Here is a 19,401-nt window from a genome sequence, read left to right as displayed (position 1 = left end):
TGGGCTGCGACACTCAGTAGAGCTGAAACAACACCTTCCACAACATAGGGCGATGCCCAGATCAACACAGAACAACATCTACATCTGAACACTCTGAGACCTTCTAGCCTGGTCCCAAATCTGCTTGTGCTGTCTTGCCATGGCAATGACCATTGGAGTTGGCAAGACAGCACAAACAGATAATGGTACCAGGCTAGTGATCCACTCTCCTGAGTAAATCGCTGGTGTCCAGAGAAACACATTTGATCTCATCTCCATTCCTGTCCATCTCAGGTATCAGATCCAACAGCCTCTTATCTTACTAAAGTTAACTGAAATGCGACCCATGTCCATGAGTCAATATTTAGACACACGGGTCAGAGACAGTCAATATTTAGACACACGGGTCAGAGACAGTCAATATTTAGACACACGGGTCAGAAACAGTCAATATTTAGACACACGGGTCAGAGACAGTCTATATTTAGACACACGGGTCAGAGACAGTCAATATTTAGACACACGGGTCAGAAACAGTCAATATTTAGACACACGGGTCAGAGACAGTCGATATTTAGACACACGGGTCAGAAACAGTCAATATTTAGACACACGGGTCAGAGACAGTCTATATTTAGACACACGGGTCAGAGACAGTCAATATTTAGACACACGGGTCAGAGACAGTCAATATTTAGACACACGGGTCAGAGACAGTCAATATTTAGACACACGGGTCAGAGACAGTCAATATTTAGACACACGGGTCAGAAACAGTCAATATTTAGACACACGGGTCAGAGACAGTCTATATTTAGACACACGGGTCAGAGACAGTCAATATTTAGACACACGGGTCAGAGACAGTCAATATTTAGACACACGGGTCAGAAACAGTCAATATTTAGACACACGGGTCAGAAACAGTCAATATTTAGACACGCGGGTCAGAGACTGTCAATATTTAGACACACGGGTCAGAAACAGTTCATATTTAGACACACGGGTCAGAGACAGTCAATATTTAGACACACGGGTCAGAGACAGTCAATATTTAGACACACGGGTCAGAGACAATGAGACACTAAAAACACAAATTAACTTTCCTATGGATACAAAAGGGTAATGAATTCTTTATAAACCTCTCTCAGTGTAAGGGAATTGCCAGAGCCAGGAAGCCAGTGTCTCTCGAGGAGATGAGAGAAATTTCAAACACAGAGTTTCTTGTGCCTCACTGGTTATGCTTCATATTATATACCCTCTATTTATCTGCCTTTAGATTACACTCTCTTCACTATCTTTCAAACTCTGTTATATGCTCTTATCTGGAGTCCAGAACAGATGACAGACTGCTCCCTGTGAACACGGCTTTTATATTTACCACTTTGGAGAAAGCCTGGGTCCAAACACTGTTTGAAACCTTTCAGCGTTTGCATTAGCCTGCCTGGAGTGCCGGATAGGTTGACAGTTACTGCGACTCTTCTATTTGCCCAGATTCCGTTTTTGAAATGATTTCCAATCATATTTGAACTCAGGTCTGCTATGGCACATGATGAGCAACCTACCCTGCCAGGCCTAGAATCCAGCTGAAAGAGCCAAACCAAGCCTGTACCGCTATGGCCTGGTTCCACATTCTCTGTAGTTGCTGGAACTGTGCTAGAAAGGGCAACATGAAAATAAAACTTCACAGCCAGCCCTGCCCATGGGAGGCACAGTTCTATCCAGATGATATATGTATCTGTGAATCTGCCCTGCTATCTTGCATTATTGATAAGGAGTGTGGTGAATGTGATCATTAATAGATTTAAATATTGATTTAGCTCTTTCCTTCATTAGTAACATTACAGTACCCTTCTGTGTCAAAGGAAGCCTTGTAGGATGGAAATTATAGTTTAACTGACAGCTACATTGCATGACTATATTGTTTATATTAAAAGCCTGTCGTGTGTGTGGTGGGTCTGGGTAGGGTACTGAACTGTGACAGCAAAAATAACAACATTTCCATTGTCTGTATAATGAAGCAACAAAGATGTATTGTATTTGTATGACAGAAAGGAGATATCCAGTTGAGTGCAGGTAAAAAACGAATGCTCTCTGAGAACATCTAGGTGAGCTGTGGAGGACCTACAGTAGGTCTATGCGGAAGATGAACTAGATTGTTCGACTGTATAGTAGAAAGCATCCAGTGAGTGAAAAACTCTTAGATGCTCCGTTATTGTGTAATACATTTATTTTTTTACATATCTTTATTTATGAAGTTCAAAAAGTAAAAAGAAAAGAAGTTATAGAACACCATGTGAACCTCGACGTCATGCTCTGTTTTTAGAGGACAAAGGAAAGAGCGCCATCAAAACAAACAAAATAAACATGAAATTAAGTAATTTCTTTAAAACGAAAACATCCCTAAAAGGACCAAAATAAGAAATAATACTAAGAATTACAGGATTCATAAAATGAAGGGATTTATTCCACACACCCCCACGTACGTCCCTCTTTTTGTCTATACAGTTATTGGGCAAGGTACAATCTGATGGGAGTCCCTTTGGACAAAAAAGTAGCCATCTTTACTTGCAACCTGGTTGTCATATTTTCCATTGCATACACATTTTTCAGTCGTTGAGTCCATTGACTTACGGCTGTGGTTTGAGACAATTGACCGTAATAATTTTTTGTGCAATTATTAACAGTACCCGTAACATGTACATTTGGTTTGTATCTTCCAGGTTGCAAGTTATGTGTAATACATTGTAAGTGAGCTGCGAGGAGTATAGGAGTGGACTAACTTGCCAACTGACCTGCAGAGGTCACTGGGTGGTGTGACATCCAGCCATTTGTCACAGTGATGCAGAGCCACCAGGATCTCTTCCAGATTAAAGGTGCCACCGCAAAAACCCTCTCATCTCTGTCTCCGTTGCTATGGAGGCCCTGCTTGGAAACCCCATGGGACCCTCAGCCACCGGTATAACAATGAAGAGGGGAGAGAACAAACTGCTTGCCTGCATAATATTGCATGCTTGAACAATGCTGCTGTCCTAAAAGCTCACTGAAGAAACAAATCAATTAGAGCCGTACTGTAAACTCCTGGTAGGCTGCATAGTCTGCTGGGGATATTGGACTTAATAAAAAAAAAGGAAGAAAATCAACCAGATCTCAAAGGAGAAACACACCTTCTTGAGGGAACGTGTCTAACAGAGGAGGAATGTTCATAGAACACCAGGTACTGCTCTGCTGCCTGCTAGCGCTTTTACTGCACTGCACCCTACCTTAACTGCAGGTCATGATCAAATGTGACAACATTAACGATGTACAGGATATGTACAGGGTTAAGTTTCTGAAGTTAAGGGTGGTGTTGGTATACAGTTGTCCCTTCTGTACTTAAATAATGAAATGTGGTATTGCATTTCTCAATGATGGTCCTCAGATCCCTTCAGTAGATCTGTACCTGACTGTTGCCTGATAATTCAAACAGATGTCACCATCTACTACTGTAGGTCTACAATGGTACTATTATTATTGGGAAATATACCATCGGGAAATGAACTTCACATCTGCTAATCATTGTAGTCTTGTGAAAATGGGCATAAAATAAATGAAAGTGTTCTATTTAACTCTATGGCTCTGGCAAACAAACAGCTTACAGCCTTGAAGCTAGCCCAGTGACTTTGAAAGGACACAGATAAATGTGTCAGAAAGCTTTAAGTCGTGAGTTCCTCATCACCCTGCCTGCTTGCAAGCCAGCTAGCCACCCCATCTCTCTCTCTCTCTCTCTCTCTCTCTCTCTCTCTCTCTCTCTCTCTCTCTCTCTCTCCACACACTCTCCCCCACCCCAACTCCCCCCTCTCTTGTAGCCAAGATCGATTATTCATCATCCAGACAGAGTAACAAAACACCTCTCTGTCCTCCTCACCTTCATGTAAGAGTAGCAACGAGTGAGTGAATGAATCGCCAAAATAAAGTTGTTAAAGGGAGGAGAAATGGCCAGCTGTTTTGACCAAAGGTCAAAAAAACAATGTACACAGTGCCTGAGTCTGAAATGGCACCCCATCCCCTATATAGTGCACTTCTTCTGACAATGGCCCATAGTGTCCAGGTCAAATATGGGGTGCCAGGTAGCCTAGCGGTTAAGAGTGTTGGTCCAATAACTGAAAGATCGCTGTTTCAAATCCTTGAGCTGACAAGGTCAAAAATCTCTTGATGTGGCCTTCAGTGAGGCATTTACTGCAACTCTAGTTTCTCTGGATCAGAGCATCTGCTAAATGACAAAAATGTAAATGGTACCATTTGGAATGCAAAACAGTATCTCAGGGTGAGCAAGTTTTCTGTCAAGAGAGATTATGTTCAAGAAGTTTCAGCAGCATTGACTGGATGGTAGGTGGTAACTGATTTCATATTTCTGACAATAATCATTTTTAAGTAGGCTAATATTTGACTTATTTATATCTGAGGACAAAAGTATTGCACTTGCCAGACTCCACTAATTTCATTGTACTATTGTGAAGTATAGTCTTGTTAGGAACAGCACAGTCTGGCGTTCCTAGTTTGCCAAGAGTCATAAACGTTTTTCCGGCTTCATTGATCAATTGATTACTCTAAAATGTTAACCATTAAGACTGATCTCCTTTTTGAATGCAGACCTTTGAAATTGTGCCAAGCAACGGCATTGAAAACAGAGAACATGGAATTGTCTTATAGTAGCCTCCCCAAATGGCAATCCGTAGCCGAATTTGGTCTGTGGGTCCCCCAAGTTTTCTGAAATACCTATTTACATATATATATATATATATATATATATATATATATATATATATATATATATATACACAGTACCAGTCAAAAGTTTGGACACACCTACTCATTCAATGGTTTTTCTTTATTTATACTTTTTTCTTCATTGTAAAAGAATAGTGAGGACATCAAAACTAGTAAACAACACATATGGAATCATTTAGTAACCAAAAAAGTGTTAAACAAATCAAATATAGATTTTAGATTTTAGATTCTTCAAAGTAGCCACCCTTTGCCGTGATAACAACTCTGCACACTCTTATCATTCTCTCAACCAGCTTCACCTGGAATGGTTTTCCAACAGTCTTGAAGGAGTTCCCACATATGCTGAGCACTTGTTGGCTGCTTTTCCTTCACTCTGCAGTTCAACTTCTCCCAAACAATATGAGGTCAGGTGACTGTGGAGGCCAGGTCATCTCATGCAGCACTCCATCACTCTCATTCTTGGTCAAATAGCCCTTACACAGACTGGAGGTGTGTTGGGTCATTATCCTGTCGAAAAACAAATGATAGTCCCACTAAGCGCAAACCAGATGGGATGGAGTATCGCTGCCGAACGCTGTGGTAGCCATGCTGGTTAAGTGTGCCTTGAATTCTAAATAAATCACAGAAAGTGTCACCAGCAAAGCACCCCCACACCATCACACCTCCTCCTCCATGCTTCACGGTGGGAACCACATATGCAGAAATCATCCGTTCACCTACTCTGCGTCTTACAAAAACATGGCGGTTGGAACCAAAATCTCAAATTTGGACTCATCAGACAAAAGGACAGATTTACACTGGTCTAATGTCCATTGCTCATGTTTCTTGGCCCAAGCAAGTATCCATGAAGGCCTGATTCATGCAGTCTCCGCTGAACAGTTGATGTTGAGATGTGTCTGTTACTTGAACTCTCTGAAGGATTTATTTGGGCTACAATCTCAGGTGCAGTTAACCTCTTGACGGTCGCCTAGGATAGTGGGCGCCACAGCGCATTTTGAAAAAAATGTGTGCCCATTTTAAACGGCCTACTACTCAAACTCAGAAGCTAGGATATGCATATAATTAATACTTGTGGATAGAAAATACCCTAAAGTTTCTAAAACTGTTTGAATGGTGTCTGTGAGTATAACAGAACTCATATGGCAGTCAAAATCCCGAGACAGATCGAAACAGGAAGTGGAATTCTGAATTGCGGACTCAACTTCATCACGTTGCCTATTAATCACACCGTGAGCTATGGTTCATTGAGCACTTCCTATTGCTTCCACTCGATGTCCCCAGTCTTTACAAAGTGGTTTGAGTCTCCTACTGTGAAAACTGAATGAATGAGACGCTGTTGAAATTGGTCACATGAGGAGGGCCATCACCATTATGACGCCGGCGGCGCCCCTGTCTACCCTCCCCTTTCGAAACGTTTATAAAGACAATGCAATCGTTCCCCTAGAATTTTATTGGAGCTCTGGTTGAAAGAGGCCCTAAAGATTTATGTTATACAACGTTTGACATGTTTGAACGAACCTAAATAACAAAAAAATGCATTTTGTTGAAAGAGTAGCCCCGCGCACGTCGGAACTTTTGGTGCAGCCTTCAGAACGCGTTAACAACAACAAGCTAATGGAACATAAAGGATGAACTTTTTCAAACGAAAATACATTTGTTGTGGACCTGGGATTTCTGGAAGTGCCTGAGGATGAAGATAATCAAAGGTAAGGGATTATTGACAATAGTATACAAGGCTAGATTTGATATGCGATTGTTCCAAGATGGAGCTGACCTGTATTGCTAGCCTATTGTTCTGAGTATCGCATCCCCTTTTATCGCAAAGTGTGATTACCCAGTAAAGTTATTTTTAAATCTGGCATTGCAGGTGCTTTCAAGAGACATTCATCTATAAATCTTAGAATGACAATATTACATTTTAAAAATGTTTTCGAATAGTAATTTAGTAAATTGTAGCGCTGTTTCATCGGATGCATTTGAGGGAAAATAGTTAGTCAACGTTACGCACCGATGTAAAATGCTGTTTTTATATATAAATATGAACTTTATCGAACAAAAGAATGCATGTATTGTGTAACATGATGTCCTAGGTGTGTCATCTGATGAAGATTGTCAAAGGTTAGTGCTGCATTTAGCTGTTTTTTGGTTATTTGTGATGCATGTGGTTGGTCGGAAAATGGCTATGTGGCTACTTTTACATATACTCCTCTAACATAATCTAATGTTTTGCTTTTGCTGTAAAGCCTTTTTGAAATCGGACAACGTGGTTCGATTCAGGAGAGGTGTATCTATAAAACGATATAATTTTTTTTTTAAATTGAAAAATGTTTTTTATTAAATTTTGTTATGGTAATGGGATAGGATTATTCGCTGGACGTCGAGGCCGCACAGGGGTTAACTCTAATGAACTTATCCTCTGCAGCAGAGGTAACTCTGGGTCTTCCTTTCCTGTGGCGGTCCTCATGACAGCCAGTTTCATCATAGTGCTTGATGGTTTTTGCGACTGCACTATTCTTGAAATTTTCCGGATTGACTGACCATGTATTAAAGTAATGATGGACTATCGTTTCTCTTTGCTTATTTGAGCTGTTCTTGCCATAATATGGATTTGGTCTTTTACCAAATAGGGCTATCTTTTGTATACCACCCCCACCTTGTCACAACACAACTGATTGGCTCAAACGCATTAAGAAGGAAAGAAATTCCACAAATTAACTTTTAACAAGGTACACCTGTTAATTGAAATGCATTCCAGGTGACTACCTCATGAAGCTGGTTAAGATAAGGATAAGAGTGTGCAAATATGTCAACAAGGCAAAGGGTGGCTACTTTGAAGAATCTCAAATATAAAATATATTTTGATTTGTTTAACACTTTTTTGGTTACTACTTGATTCCATATGTGTTATTTCATATTGTTGATGTCCTCACTATTATTCTACAATGTAGAAAGTAGTAAAAATAATGAAAAGGCCTGGAATGAGTAGGTGTGTCCAAACTTTTGACTGGCACTGTATATATATATATATATATATATATATATATATATATATATATATATATATATAGTATACAGATATCTGTTTCAAAGTATTTCCACACATAATAGGGAGATACTGTATATGTAATCGTATACAAATGTAAACAAGGTTTGAAAAGATTATGTTTTAGTCAAACGCTATACCCATCTGTCTGGGTTCTTGCAGTCAATTTGCATTCTTCAAATTATTTGAGATGATGTTCTGGCCCCCTGACCATCCACTTAAGAAGAAATCGTCCCGAGGCTGAATCTAGTTGATGATCCCTGTCTTATTGCCCAAATGAAACCACACATTTTATACATATCACTGTAGTTTTTCAAGTGACCATGATTTTGAAGTGAGACAGGGAAAACTGTATATTATTCAAATCAGTAATAGGCTAGTCTATAGGCTATACAAAATGTAAATATAAATGTACTTATTCTGTACTTGAACTTCGATTCCATATACCAGATCCGTATTATTTTGTTGTTGTTTTTACATATAGCGATGAGAGAATAAAACAATAGCCTACCACTTACCTTGAGATATTGGAGCAGGGGGTACGCGACTTCTCCTTTTCTCCTCCTCTAGCCTACGTCTTCACCTTCGTTTGGAGTGAAACCAAAAACTGCCAAAACTTTGAAGGCTTCGTGGACTGGGTAAAACGATTGTAATGTTATTTTTCTCTCTGTTTTAAGTATCGTTTTCTGAAATGGAACGTGGTGTGTGCGCTACATCTGCTGAGCTCGCGCGCCCGGGGTATCGCAGGGAATGATGGGAGTTAGAAACAGGAGGCTGATAAACCGAGCAGAGTAGAGTGGAGGAGAGGGGAGCAGAGAGAGAGAGGGCTTCACGATGGAGGAGGGGTCGTTATTGCAACTGTCTTAACACCACAGCTAAGCTACAGTATGGACCCCAGGGGGAAATATTTCCCCCCTAATAATTCTGTTTTGTAATAGTTATATTCCCACATATTTTGTTTTACACACATAGACGAATAAAACAACATCATTAGATATTTACCAGGAACCTGCTGGGAATAGTATTAATTAAGTATAATAAATGGTAATGAATATTACCTGTAACTTTATCTTTTCAACTCAAATCAATACAAATACAGCTTTATTTCTTAGTCTAGGCCTATAACATAGTTGTAAACATTGGTCAACATTTAAGTGATGCTTGAATTATAGAACCAAACATATGAACATAATTCCCTGTAAGCATATATTTTTTTATCTACAGTATAACATATTTGTAAACAATTCTAAATATTCAAAACAAAATTTTAATCATATACAGCATAGAACTACATACAGTATAATTTTATTTTAATGGGGATCGACCATTGATATGTAGACTACTGTACACCCAACCCGATTGAAAAGGTGTCATCTTGTGTAGCCTACATCCACCTCTGTGGTCCCTTTCTCTTCCTGTTTGATTCCTTCCTTCCTTCCTGTGAGAGAGATGTGGTCGGGGGAAAATAAATCACCCCCCTCCCATCCCTGATACCTCCACCTTAATTTATCTTTAACTCCTCTACCCAGCCTGGAGAGGAGAGGCGAGACAGAAGTGGGTCAGAGGCTGCTGGGCTGGCTGGCTGCAGAACTAAGTTTGGCATCATAACCTTATGTTACAGTAGCTCTCTCCATGAGAAATCACAACCACTCACAGAGCAAGAAACTGAGAAGTAACCCTGGGATGTATTATAACCAAGCATGCAGGTGAAGGAAGTTCATGTCTGTCTGGCTGCTCAAAGAAAGACAAACAGCTAAATATGTTGTTTCCCCGTTCTTCTATTGTGTCTGAATTTTTTGGTCAGTTGTGCCTATAATCACGACATTGTGGCCCTTGTCAACCGCACAAATATATAGAAATCAATGGATTTGTCTAGAGATATTAGGGTACAGAAGCCCATTCAATACAAAACTTAACTGTTATTTATTCAAAAAGTACATGGTACCTCCACAGTAATAACAAATGAATTGCATTTTTGTACTGTGAAATGTGAAATGAGGTGCAGCAATTTACAGGGTGGGATTAGTCTTATTTGTCATTTTCTCTTTCAGACAGCTTGCTAGACCAATAAAACCATTTACATAACAGTCAAATAAAATGTTATTGGTCGCATATACATATTTAGTTATTGCGGGTGTAGTAACATTCCGTTTTCAACACAGAATTGCAAATGTATTCATGTCTATCAATTAAAAATCTCTGCGGAAGATAGTTTTTTTCCAGGTGAAGTGCAAATTCACTGTAGTGCACTACTTTTGACTAGGGCGCTGCTCAAAAGTAGTGCACTAAGCTACTGTCGAAAGTGTTGCACTATACAGGGAACAGGATTTCAGAAGTAACCCAAGTCAGATAATCAAGACGCTCTCGTGTTCCCTGGACAGTAGTACTGCAATCTCCCTCTGATTGGTACCACGTGAAGAAGCAGACGAGACATTCCCTTTTCAGCAGGGAATATAGCATGTAGCAGAGTGTCGTTAGAAAGACACGTCCATGGAACTCACCGCTTCTGTCCTAGATTGTAATTACATGTCTTCTTCTCATGTTGGGAGGATGGAGACGACAGTGCATGTCTACACTGCTTCTACATTTGGCTGTGGCTCCAAATATTATCTAACCTGTAGTACAGATTAAATAATATTCTCTGTATGTTGATGTATCTGTTGCCTGAAACATATTTGACTGTTTGTCATCATATAGCTAGTGTGCAAACAACACCCAAGAGCTTACTAAACGGGTCGTAGCGAGTGACTTCGCCGCCCTGAAAAGACTAACTTCTGCCACCCAGTGGGCTTTGCATCACATTACAGTATATTTCAACTGGGACCTCATCTACATCAAACTAAACATCAAACCCAAACCACTTCATTTGATGTGTAGTTGTAATGTAAATGTATGGAGTCCACTCAGATAATAATGGAAGTATATTAGCATTTTTTTTCTATGTTTGAGAAAGCTTTCAACAGAAAATGTCAAATGTCATATGTGTAAATAATATATAAGCATATCCCAGAATGTCTAATTAGTGGAATGGAAATGCAGTTACTCTCCATGCTCTGTGACATCTGTTAACACTGTAGACTTGTGATTGTGCAAAATTGTCCTGGAAGAAGTCATTTTTGTCAAACTACTTTTGATGAACCTGATTATATTATGTTTCATAAGGTCACAGAGGCAACTGCACAGGGAAGTCAAAAGGCAGAATTCATTTATTTAGCAATATCAAATCAAATCAATTTGTATTGGTCACATACACGTGTTTAGCAGATGTTATTGCGGGTGTAGCGAAATGCTTGTAAATATCCTGATAGTCCGATGACCCATAATACAGATTGCACAAATAGTAAACAGATACAATGGGTCGTTTGTGGGGATTAGAGACACATGAGAAAAACAGAGAGCAATGATTTTAGGGCAGGAAGAGAGTCGAGATAGGAGGTGAGTGTAATTTAGAAGCACTTCCTGTGGACGATTGAGGGCCCGGCCTCCTCATACTCGTCTTTGCTGATCCACATGGCCTGGAAGGTGGACAGGGAGGCCAGGATGGAGCCGCCGATCCAGACTGAGTATTTACGCTCAGGGGGGGCGATCATCTACAGGGAGCGACAGTCAGCGGTTAGGACCAAGTCAAGTTGGGTTTTTATGCAAAGTCAAGTGTCTATACTAATCAAACTTTGCTTCACCAAGGGTACTTTGAAACTTTTTCCTCAAAGTACTTTTAGGTTCATCACTGTTAAATAATTGACTCACAGTAATTGGATGGTGGTAAGGTTAGGTGGATGTAATTATCAAAGAGAATAAGATGCATATATTATACATACCTTGATTTTCATAGTGCTGGGGGCAAGGGCTGTGATCTCCTTCTGCATGCGGTCACCGATACCAGGGTACATGGTGGTACCGCCGGACAAGACGTTGTTGGCGTACAGGTCCTTACGGATGTCAATGTCGCACTTCATGATGCCGTTGTATGTGGTCTCATGGATACCAGCAGACTCCATACCTATGGAGATAACAAATAACAGTCTTTACACCCATATTCTGAACTGCATACCTATGGAGATAACAAATAACAGTCTTTACACCCATATTGTGAACTGCATACGTATGGGACAAACAGTCTTGGGCAAGAAAATAGAGAAACAGAGCAATGGATTCTGAGCCTTGTCATGTGTAGTGAAGCCTCCGTTGGAAAAGAGAGGATAAAACCAAACCACCAACTTCATAAGCAAGATATAATAGACAATGAAATAATGACACATAGAGTACTCTCGTGAAAATGATATCAATAAATAAATAAATAATAAATATCCTTCATGAATGACCCATATGGTGACTTTTACTTGCTCTTATCCTGTATGATCTTATATGCATTACTTGTGCTACAGAATATCTGGTCCCAGATCCATTTGTGTTGTCTTGACAACAGCCATATAGGAGTTGACAAGACAAACTGATCTGGGACCAGGCTATAGAACATTGTGAAGTTGTAAGAATTTGTACTGACCGATGAAGGAGGGCTGGAAGAGGGTCTCTGGGCAACGGAACCTCTCGTTACCGATGGTGATGACCTGTCCGTCGGGCAACTCGTAGGACTTCTCCAGAGAGGAGGAGGAGGCAGCGGTGGCCATCTCATTCTCAAAGTCCAGAGCCACGTAGCACAGCTTCTCCTTGATGTCACGGACAATCTCTCTCTCAGCTGTGGGATTCAAATATAGCATTGAGTTTGTGAGATCATGTTGCCAACCGTGGACAGGCATAAAGGAAGAAACGGTAACTGTAGGGGGCACCTTAACCTATGTGTCAATTCTAACTACACTGATTAGGCTCTTCTACAGGCACAGTCACTACACTAGGAAAATAATGAAGGATTGCAGTTACTCTATTGTGCCAATAGGATACACTGTAAGATAATGAGAGATCAACAAGGGTGACAAGATGCAATTAAACAAAAAAGTCAGGTGTTGACACATCATATAAACTGGGTGAAAGGTGACATTTTTTATGATACTGTTGGAAGGTACAAAATAAAAATGTCTGTGAATATTGATATAGTTGTAGATGAGTTTGGTTGTATCTAAAAGGTCTCCATGGTTACCGGTGGTAACGAAAGAGTATCCTCTCTCAGTGAGGATCTTCATCAGATAATCAGTCAGGTCTCTGCCAGCCAAGTCCAGTCTCATGATGGCGTGGGGCAAGGCGTAACCCTCATACACAGGCACGTTGTGGGTCACACCATCACCAGCGTCCAGCACAATACCTGCACAGGTGAGACACATTAGTACAAACACACTGACGAGCATCATAGTGGTCAATGCCAGGGTTGTGGGTTTTTCATTCCTGCTGGTGCCAAATATTCTAAAATGTATGCATTCGCTGTACCGTAAGTCACTTTTTTACAGTAGTCAGTTTTGGGTTAGGAGGCGCACTCACCTGTTGTACGACCAGAGGCATACAGAGACAGCACAGCCTGGATGGCCACATACATAGCTGGCACATTGAAGGTCTCAAACATGATCTGCCAGGAAGAAAACAGGCTCATAAATCCATTATTTGGCAATGCAACTAATAATAATATAACGCAAATATAATAATATCATCAATCAACATTAGTTATGTTGTAATGCTCAACAGCATAAGATTACCAGCCAGGTAATTGGATTAATTAAGGCAGGTGACCCACCTGGGTCATCTTCTCCCTGTTGGCCTTGGGGTTGAGGGGGGCCTCAGTGAGCAGGACGGGGTGCTCTTCAGGGGCCACACGCAGCTCATTGTAGAAGGTGTGATGCCAGATCTTCTCCATGTCGTCCCAGTTAGTGATGATGCCGTGCTCAATGGGGTACTTGAGGGTCAGGATACCTCTCTTGCTCTGGGCCTCGTCTCCTACATAGGAGTCCTTCTGACCCATACCCACCATCACACCCTGCAGGGGAAGAGAGAGACAGGCAAGGCTCATTCATATGTACAGTAGGTACAGGTCACAGCAGGGAGGACGGGCTTTTGGTAGTGACTGGAGTGGAATTAGTGGAATGGTATCAAATACATCAAATAGATGGTCTCCAGGTGTTTGATGCCATTCCATTTAATCCATTCCGGCCATTTTAATGAGCTGTTGTCCCCTCAGCAGCCTCCTGTGGTCCAGATGTGAACATGAACAGCAACAGACACATATTGATCTGCAAATGACACACACACGGTCTGGTTTCCCAGACCCAGGTTAAACCTACTAAACTAAAAAGCATGCTCAATAGAGAATCTCCATTGAATGGTTTTTTTTGTCCAGGTCTAGGCTTCATCTGGCTTCAGGAAACGTGCCTGTACTGTAGTCTGAGTGCCAGTCTGTTTGTGCCATCATGCCAACTCCTTTTCACTCGTCGTCATGCCATGTTTGGCTTGGTAATGACAGCAATGTAGTTGGCAAGAGCACAAACAGATCTGAGCCCAGGTTAGCCATACTGTAGGAGCAATGACAGACTAACAATAGTGTTGCGGCTCTATTTCAGGAATGACCCTCTGATTGACATGGAAGGGTAGTAGAGGAGAGTAAGATGGGGTCTGACCTGATGACGGGGGCGCCCCACAATAGAGGGGAACACTGCCCTGGGGGCATCGTCACCGGCAAAGCCAGCCTTCACCAGTCCTGAGCCGTTGTCGCATACCAAGGCTGTTGTCTCTTCCTCGTCACACATGGTTGAGTCTGGTTACTGTGGGCCTACACACACACACACACACACACACACACACACACACACACACACACACACACACACACACACACACACACACACACACACACACACACACACACACACACACACACACACACACACCAAACAGACCAGTTGTCAGGTGTATCAGAGTGCAATGTGTTTCACACACAGCATATGGTAGTAACAAAATAAGGTATTACCGCATTAAAGAGTTTACTTTTTAGCCAGTAGTTCTGAAAGTAGTGCTCACGAGTGGTCCCTGAAAATTACTACGTCACATATGTGCAGATATGTGCACCATGTCATTGCTCTCTCTCTCTCTGCTGTGTGTGCATGATGTGACTCTTGCTAGCTGTCACTCAAGTGGCGAGGGACTGAAGCTCATTGGTTTACATTTAATTACTAGGTTGCTGGCTCACATGGGGGAAAATGGAGGGAAAATGGAGAAGCACAGCTTCCAGAAACACAGTCACTTCAAACTAGGGATTTTGTGGATAATTGATGTAAAACAGTAATTCTGCTCATAGATTATGCATGTATGAACTACACATTGACACATCCAGCCCAAAGCGGGAGGTTTAAAAAAGGCTTAATAGTTGCCAAAGCTCCGGAGCATGTCTTTAACAGTAGCTGCCCTTCCCATTCTGTCTGTCTGTCTGTCTGTCTGTCTGTCTGTCTGTCTGTCTGTCTGTCTGTCTGTCTGTCTGTCTGTCTGTCTGTCTGTCTGTCTGTCTGTGTGTGTGTGTGTGTGTGTGTTTCTCTCTCTGTGTGTGTCTGTCTGTTTTTGACCCCCCACAAAAAATACAATCACTTCACCAGGATAGTCTGCCTGTCTGCCTGCCTGCCTGCCTGCCTGTTTGTCTGTCTGTCTGTCTGTCTGTCTGTCTGTCTGTCTGTCTGTCTGTCTGTCTGTCTGTCTGTCTGTCTGTCTGTCTGTCTGTCTGTCTGTCTGTCTGTCTGTCTGTCTGTCTGTGCTGACTGTCTGTGCTGTTCTTGTTGCTGTTCTCATATGCCATGCTGGACCCATAACTCACTTTTAGTTGACTGACCAATGATTTGATTGACCAACTGTTATGTTATTGTAATGTACAAAACAGAGGACAGTGTTACATTTTTATCGCTTTAAGTGCTTAAAAGGTATTTCTGTGATGGTCCTAACCAACAGCCTAAAACACAGTCAAAAGAAGTTCTTAAAAATCTATTAAAGCAAGGACTTTGCATTTCCTACCCACATTAGCAGGGTGGTTGTGAGATCACTTATATATTAACATAATCTGTCAGAAAATGCTTGAATGGCTCTTTTTCTCTCCTATTTGGTATTTGGTATTTATTAATAAGAGCCCCAGTAGCTGTTGCAAAAGCAGCAGCTACTCTTCCTGGGGTCCATACATGCCTGTAACATACTGTGTGTTCTGTGTTTAAGTATAAATGATACGTATAGATTACATGGTCATGTGTGGTAATTATGATAAAGCCACTGATCGTAAGTTGCTTTGGATGAGAGAATAGCATCTGCCAAATGACTTGCGTAAATGTAATACTATGAGATAAATGACTATTACGGTAATCCCACAATCCCATTGAAACAGAGTATTGCATGTGTGCAGGACTTACCCTGGAGAGCTGGACAGGAGGCGATGTGTTACAGTCCCTTGAAAGAGAGAGAGACGAGAGGAGAGTGCGCCTGGTTCACCTGCTCTCTGAATTTAAATAGGAATACGCAGGACCCATGCCATCACATACCTTCAAAACCTCAGGCCTTTTTAGGAGACATTGTCACCCTTACAAACCAATGCGGAACTGAAAAGCACATACACACACACACACACGTGCACACACACTCACTCAAGAGTCTCATTTGGCCTCTGATAATTTATAGCTGGTTGGCGGAGCCCTGGTCTATAGTTGGACAACTGGAAGACAGGTTGATGATGCGTCTGCAGAGAAAGGCATGTTGGAGGCCACTATAAATAAGGTCTGGTGCATCAGTCATAATGGAGATATGGCCCTTTGTCTGTCTGTCTGTCTGTCTGTATGTCTGTCTGTAATTCATAACACAGTGTTACAGCCAACCAACCAGAGACAAGTGACAACGCAAAGCCTTTATGGAACCCCCGCCAGGCCTTCAAAGGACGTTTCAGAGACTCACTAGCAATGGGAGTGGACAAAAGTCATATAAAGACATACAATGACAAGACTGTTTTAACCAATATAAATGTAGGACATACTTTAACAAACCAAAATAAACATCTATGGTGACTGTGTGACCGATGTGAAATGGCTAGCTAGTTAGCGGTGCGCGTTAGTAGTGTTGAATCGGAGACATCACTCACTCTGAGACCTTGAAGTGGTTGTATCACTTGCTCTGCAAGGGTTGTGGCTTTTGTGGAGCGATGGTTGTTGATGTGTTCAAAGGGTTCCTGGTTCGATCCCAGGTTGGGCCAAGGAGAGGGACGGGAGCAACACTGTAATATTAATGTTATTGACCCGGATCACTCAGTTAGGCTCTGTCCAGCTGATAGGATTGCTGCTGTGGAGGAGGAAGTCAAAGGGAGGTGAGTGTAACCTACGTGAAATGCATAGCTAGTTAGCGGTGCACGCTAGTAGTGGTCAATCGGTGACGTCACTCACTCTGAGACCTTGAAGTGAATGTTTCCCTTGCTTTTGTGGAGCGATGGTTGTTGATGTGTTTAGAGGGTCCCTGTTTCGAGTCCAGGTTGGGACAAGGAGAGGGAAGGAAGCAACACAGTTACAACTGCTCAGTGTTCAATGACCAGAGAATGTGTCCCTCAGGCTTCGGCTTGACTCCTTCCAATGAAGTTAATTGAATTCTGTCATGTCAATGACAATGACCCCTATTATTAGCCTGTTCAACCTCTCTTTCGTATTGTCTGAGATTCCCATAGATTGGAAAGCTGCCGCGGTCATCCCCCTCTTCAAAGTGGGAGACACTCTAGACCCAAACTGCTACAGACCTATATCTATTCTACCCTGCCTTTCTAAGGTCTTTGAAAGCCAAGTTAACAAACAGATTACCGACCATTTCGAATCTCACCATACATTCTCCGCTATGCAATCTGGTTTCAGAGCTGGTCATGGGTGCACCTCAGCCACGCTCAAGGTCCTAAATGATATCACAACCACCATCGATAAGAGACATTACTGTGCAGCCGTATTCATCTACCTGGCTAAGGCTTTCGACTCTGTCAATCACCACATTCTTATTGGCAGATTCAACAGCCTTGGTTTATCAAATGATTGCCTCGCCTGGTTTACCAACTACTTCTCTGATAGAGTTCAGTGTGTCAAATCGGAAGGCCTGTTGACCTCTGGCAGTCTCTATGGGGGTGCCACAGGGTTAAATTCTCGGGCCGACTCTCTTCTCTGTATACATCAATGATGTCGCTCTCGCTGGTGGTGATTCTTTGATCCACCTCTACGCAGACGACACCATTCTGTATACCTCTGGCCCTTCGTTGGACATTGTGTTAACTAACCTCCAGATGAGCTTCAATGATATACAACTCTCCTTCCGTGGCCTCCAACTGCTCTTAAATGCAAGTAAAACTAAATGCATACTCTTCAACCGATCGCTGCCCACACCTTCCCGCCCGTCCAGCATCACTACTCTGGACGGTTCTGACTTAGAATATGTGGACAACTACAAATACCTAGGTGTCTGGTTAGACTGTAAACTCTCCTTCCAGACTCACATTAAACATTTAGAATCAGCTTCCTATTTCGCAACAAAGCATCCTTCACTCATGCTACCAAACATTCCCTTGTAAAACTGACCATCCTACTGATCCTCGACTTCGGCGATGTCATTTACAAAATAGCCTCCAACACTTTACTCAACAAATTGGATGCAGTCTATCATAGTGCCATCCGTTTTGTCACCAAAGCCCCATATACTACCCACCACTGCGACCTGTATGATCTCGTTGGCTGGCCCTCGCTTCATACTCATCGCCAAACCCACTGTCTCCAGGTCATCTACAAGTCTCTGCTAGGTAAAGCCCCGCCTTATCTCAGCTCACTGGTCACCATAGCAGCACCCAACCATAGCACGCGCTCCAGCAGGTATATGTCACGGGTCACCCCCAAAGCCAATTCTTCCTTTGGCCGCCTCTCCTTCCAGTTCTCTGCTGCCAATGACTGGAACGAACTGCGAAAATATCTGAAGCTGGAGACTCTTACTTCCCTCACTAGCTTTAAGCACCAGCTGTCAGAGCAGCTCACAGATCACTGCACCTGTACATAGCTCATCTGTAAATAGCCCATCCAATCTACCTCATCCCCATACTGTATTAATTAATTTATGTATTTATCTTGCTCCTTTGTACCCCAGTATCTCAACTTGCACATTCTTCTTCTGCACATCCTACCATTCCAGTGTTTAATTGCTATATTGTAATTACTTTGCCACCATGGCCTATTTATTGCCTTACCTCTCTTATCATACCTCATTTGCACATGCTGTATATAGATTTTTCTACTTTATTATTGATTGTATGTTTGTTTGTTTATTCCATGTGTTGTTGTATGTGTCGAACTGCTTTGCTTTATCTTGGCCAGGTCGCAGTTGCAAATGAGAACTTGTTCTCAACTAGCCTACCTGGTTAAATAAAGGTGAAATTATTTTATTTTTTAAACAATTGGGAAATTGGAATTTCAATTTACTGTCTGAATTGATCCCAACCCTGATGTTCCTACAGTAAAACTATTGTCCTCAATCAATAAAGTAAGTCTTTACACAGTGGTAAACCACAGTGACAACAGACTCTTTTCCATACTGACCCTCGTTGACCACAGTTACTGTAACCTGGTTACCAGGTCTCATTGTCAACCACAGACCAGAGGAAGTTGTTCAGGATATGACCAAAAAAGGAAGTGATGGTT

The 19,401-nt window shown here is 41.8% G+C and overlaps 2 protein-coding genes across 12 annotated transcripts in view; both read right to left on the bottom strand.

The window, feature by feature from the left end:
• The window catches only part of LOC115197597 (SH3 and multiple ankyrin repeat domains protein 2), a 174,058-nt gene extending 165,340 nt beyond the window's left edge, over positions 1–8,718 (bottom strand). For 10 of the 11 annotated variants that reach the window (XR_003879034.1, XM_029759264.1, XM_029759260.1 and 7 more), the window contains exon 1: positions 8,311–8,717. The gene's annotated coding sequence lies outside the window, so the exon portion shown is untranslated. Of the gene's footprint in view, positions 1–8,310 lie in introns of all 11 variants that reach the window. The other variant, XM_029759268.1, reaches the window with a different exon arrangement.
• Positions 8,719–10,977: 2,259 nt separating this feature from the next.
• On the bottom strand, positions 10,978–16,212 carry LOC115197599 (actin, alpha cardiac muscle 1-like). Its single transcript, XM_029759271.1, has 8 exons — positions 16,114–16,212; positions 14,350–14,501; positions 13,473–13,712; positions 13,223–13,307; positions 12,888–13,049; positions 12,297–12,488; positions 11,611–11,792; positions 10,978–11,382 (listed from the first exon to the last, which is right to left on the bottom strand). Exons 2-8 carry the CDS (start codon positions 14,476–14,478, stop codon positions 11,239–11,241), a joined length of 1,134 nt encoding a protein of 377 aa, XP_029615131.1. The 5' UTR covers positions 14,479–14,501; positions 16,114–16,212; the 3' UTR covers positions 10,978–11,238.
• Between the last annotated feature and the right edge of the window lie 3,189 nt (positions 16,213–19,401).

The sequence above is a fragment of the Salmo trutta genome, chromosome 7 (assembly GCF_901001165.1).
Source record: "Salmo trutta chromosome 7, fSalTru1.1, whole genome shotgun sequence".
In the NCBI taxonomy this organism is placed as follows: Eukaryota; Metazoa; Chordata; class Actinopteri; order Salmoniformes; family Salmonidae; genus Salmo; species Salmo trutta.
The sequence above is the reverse complement of the archived record's forward strand: the minus strand, read 5'-3'. Positions and strand labels throughout refer to the sequence as shown.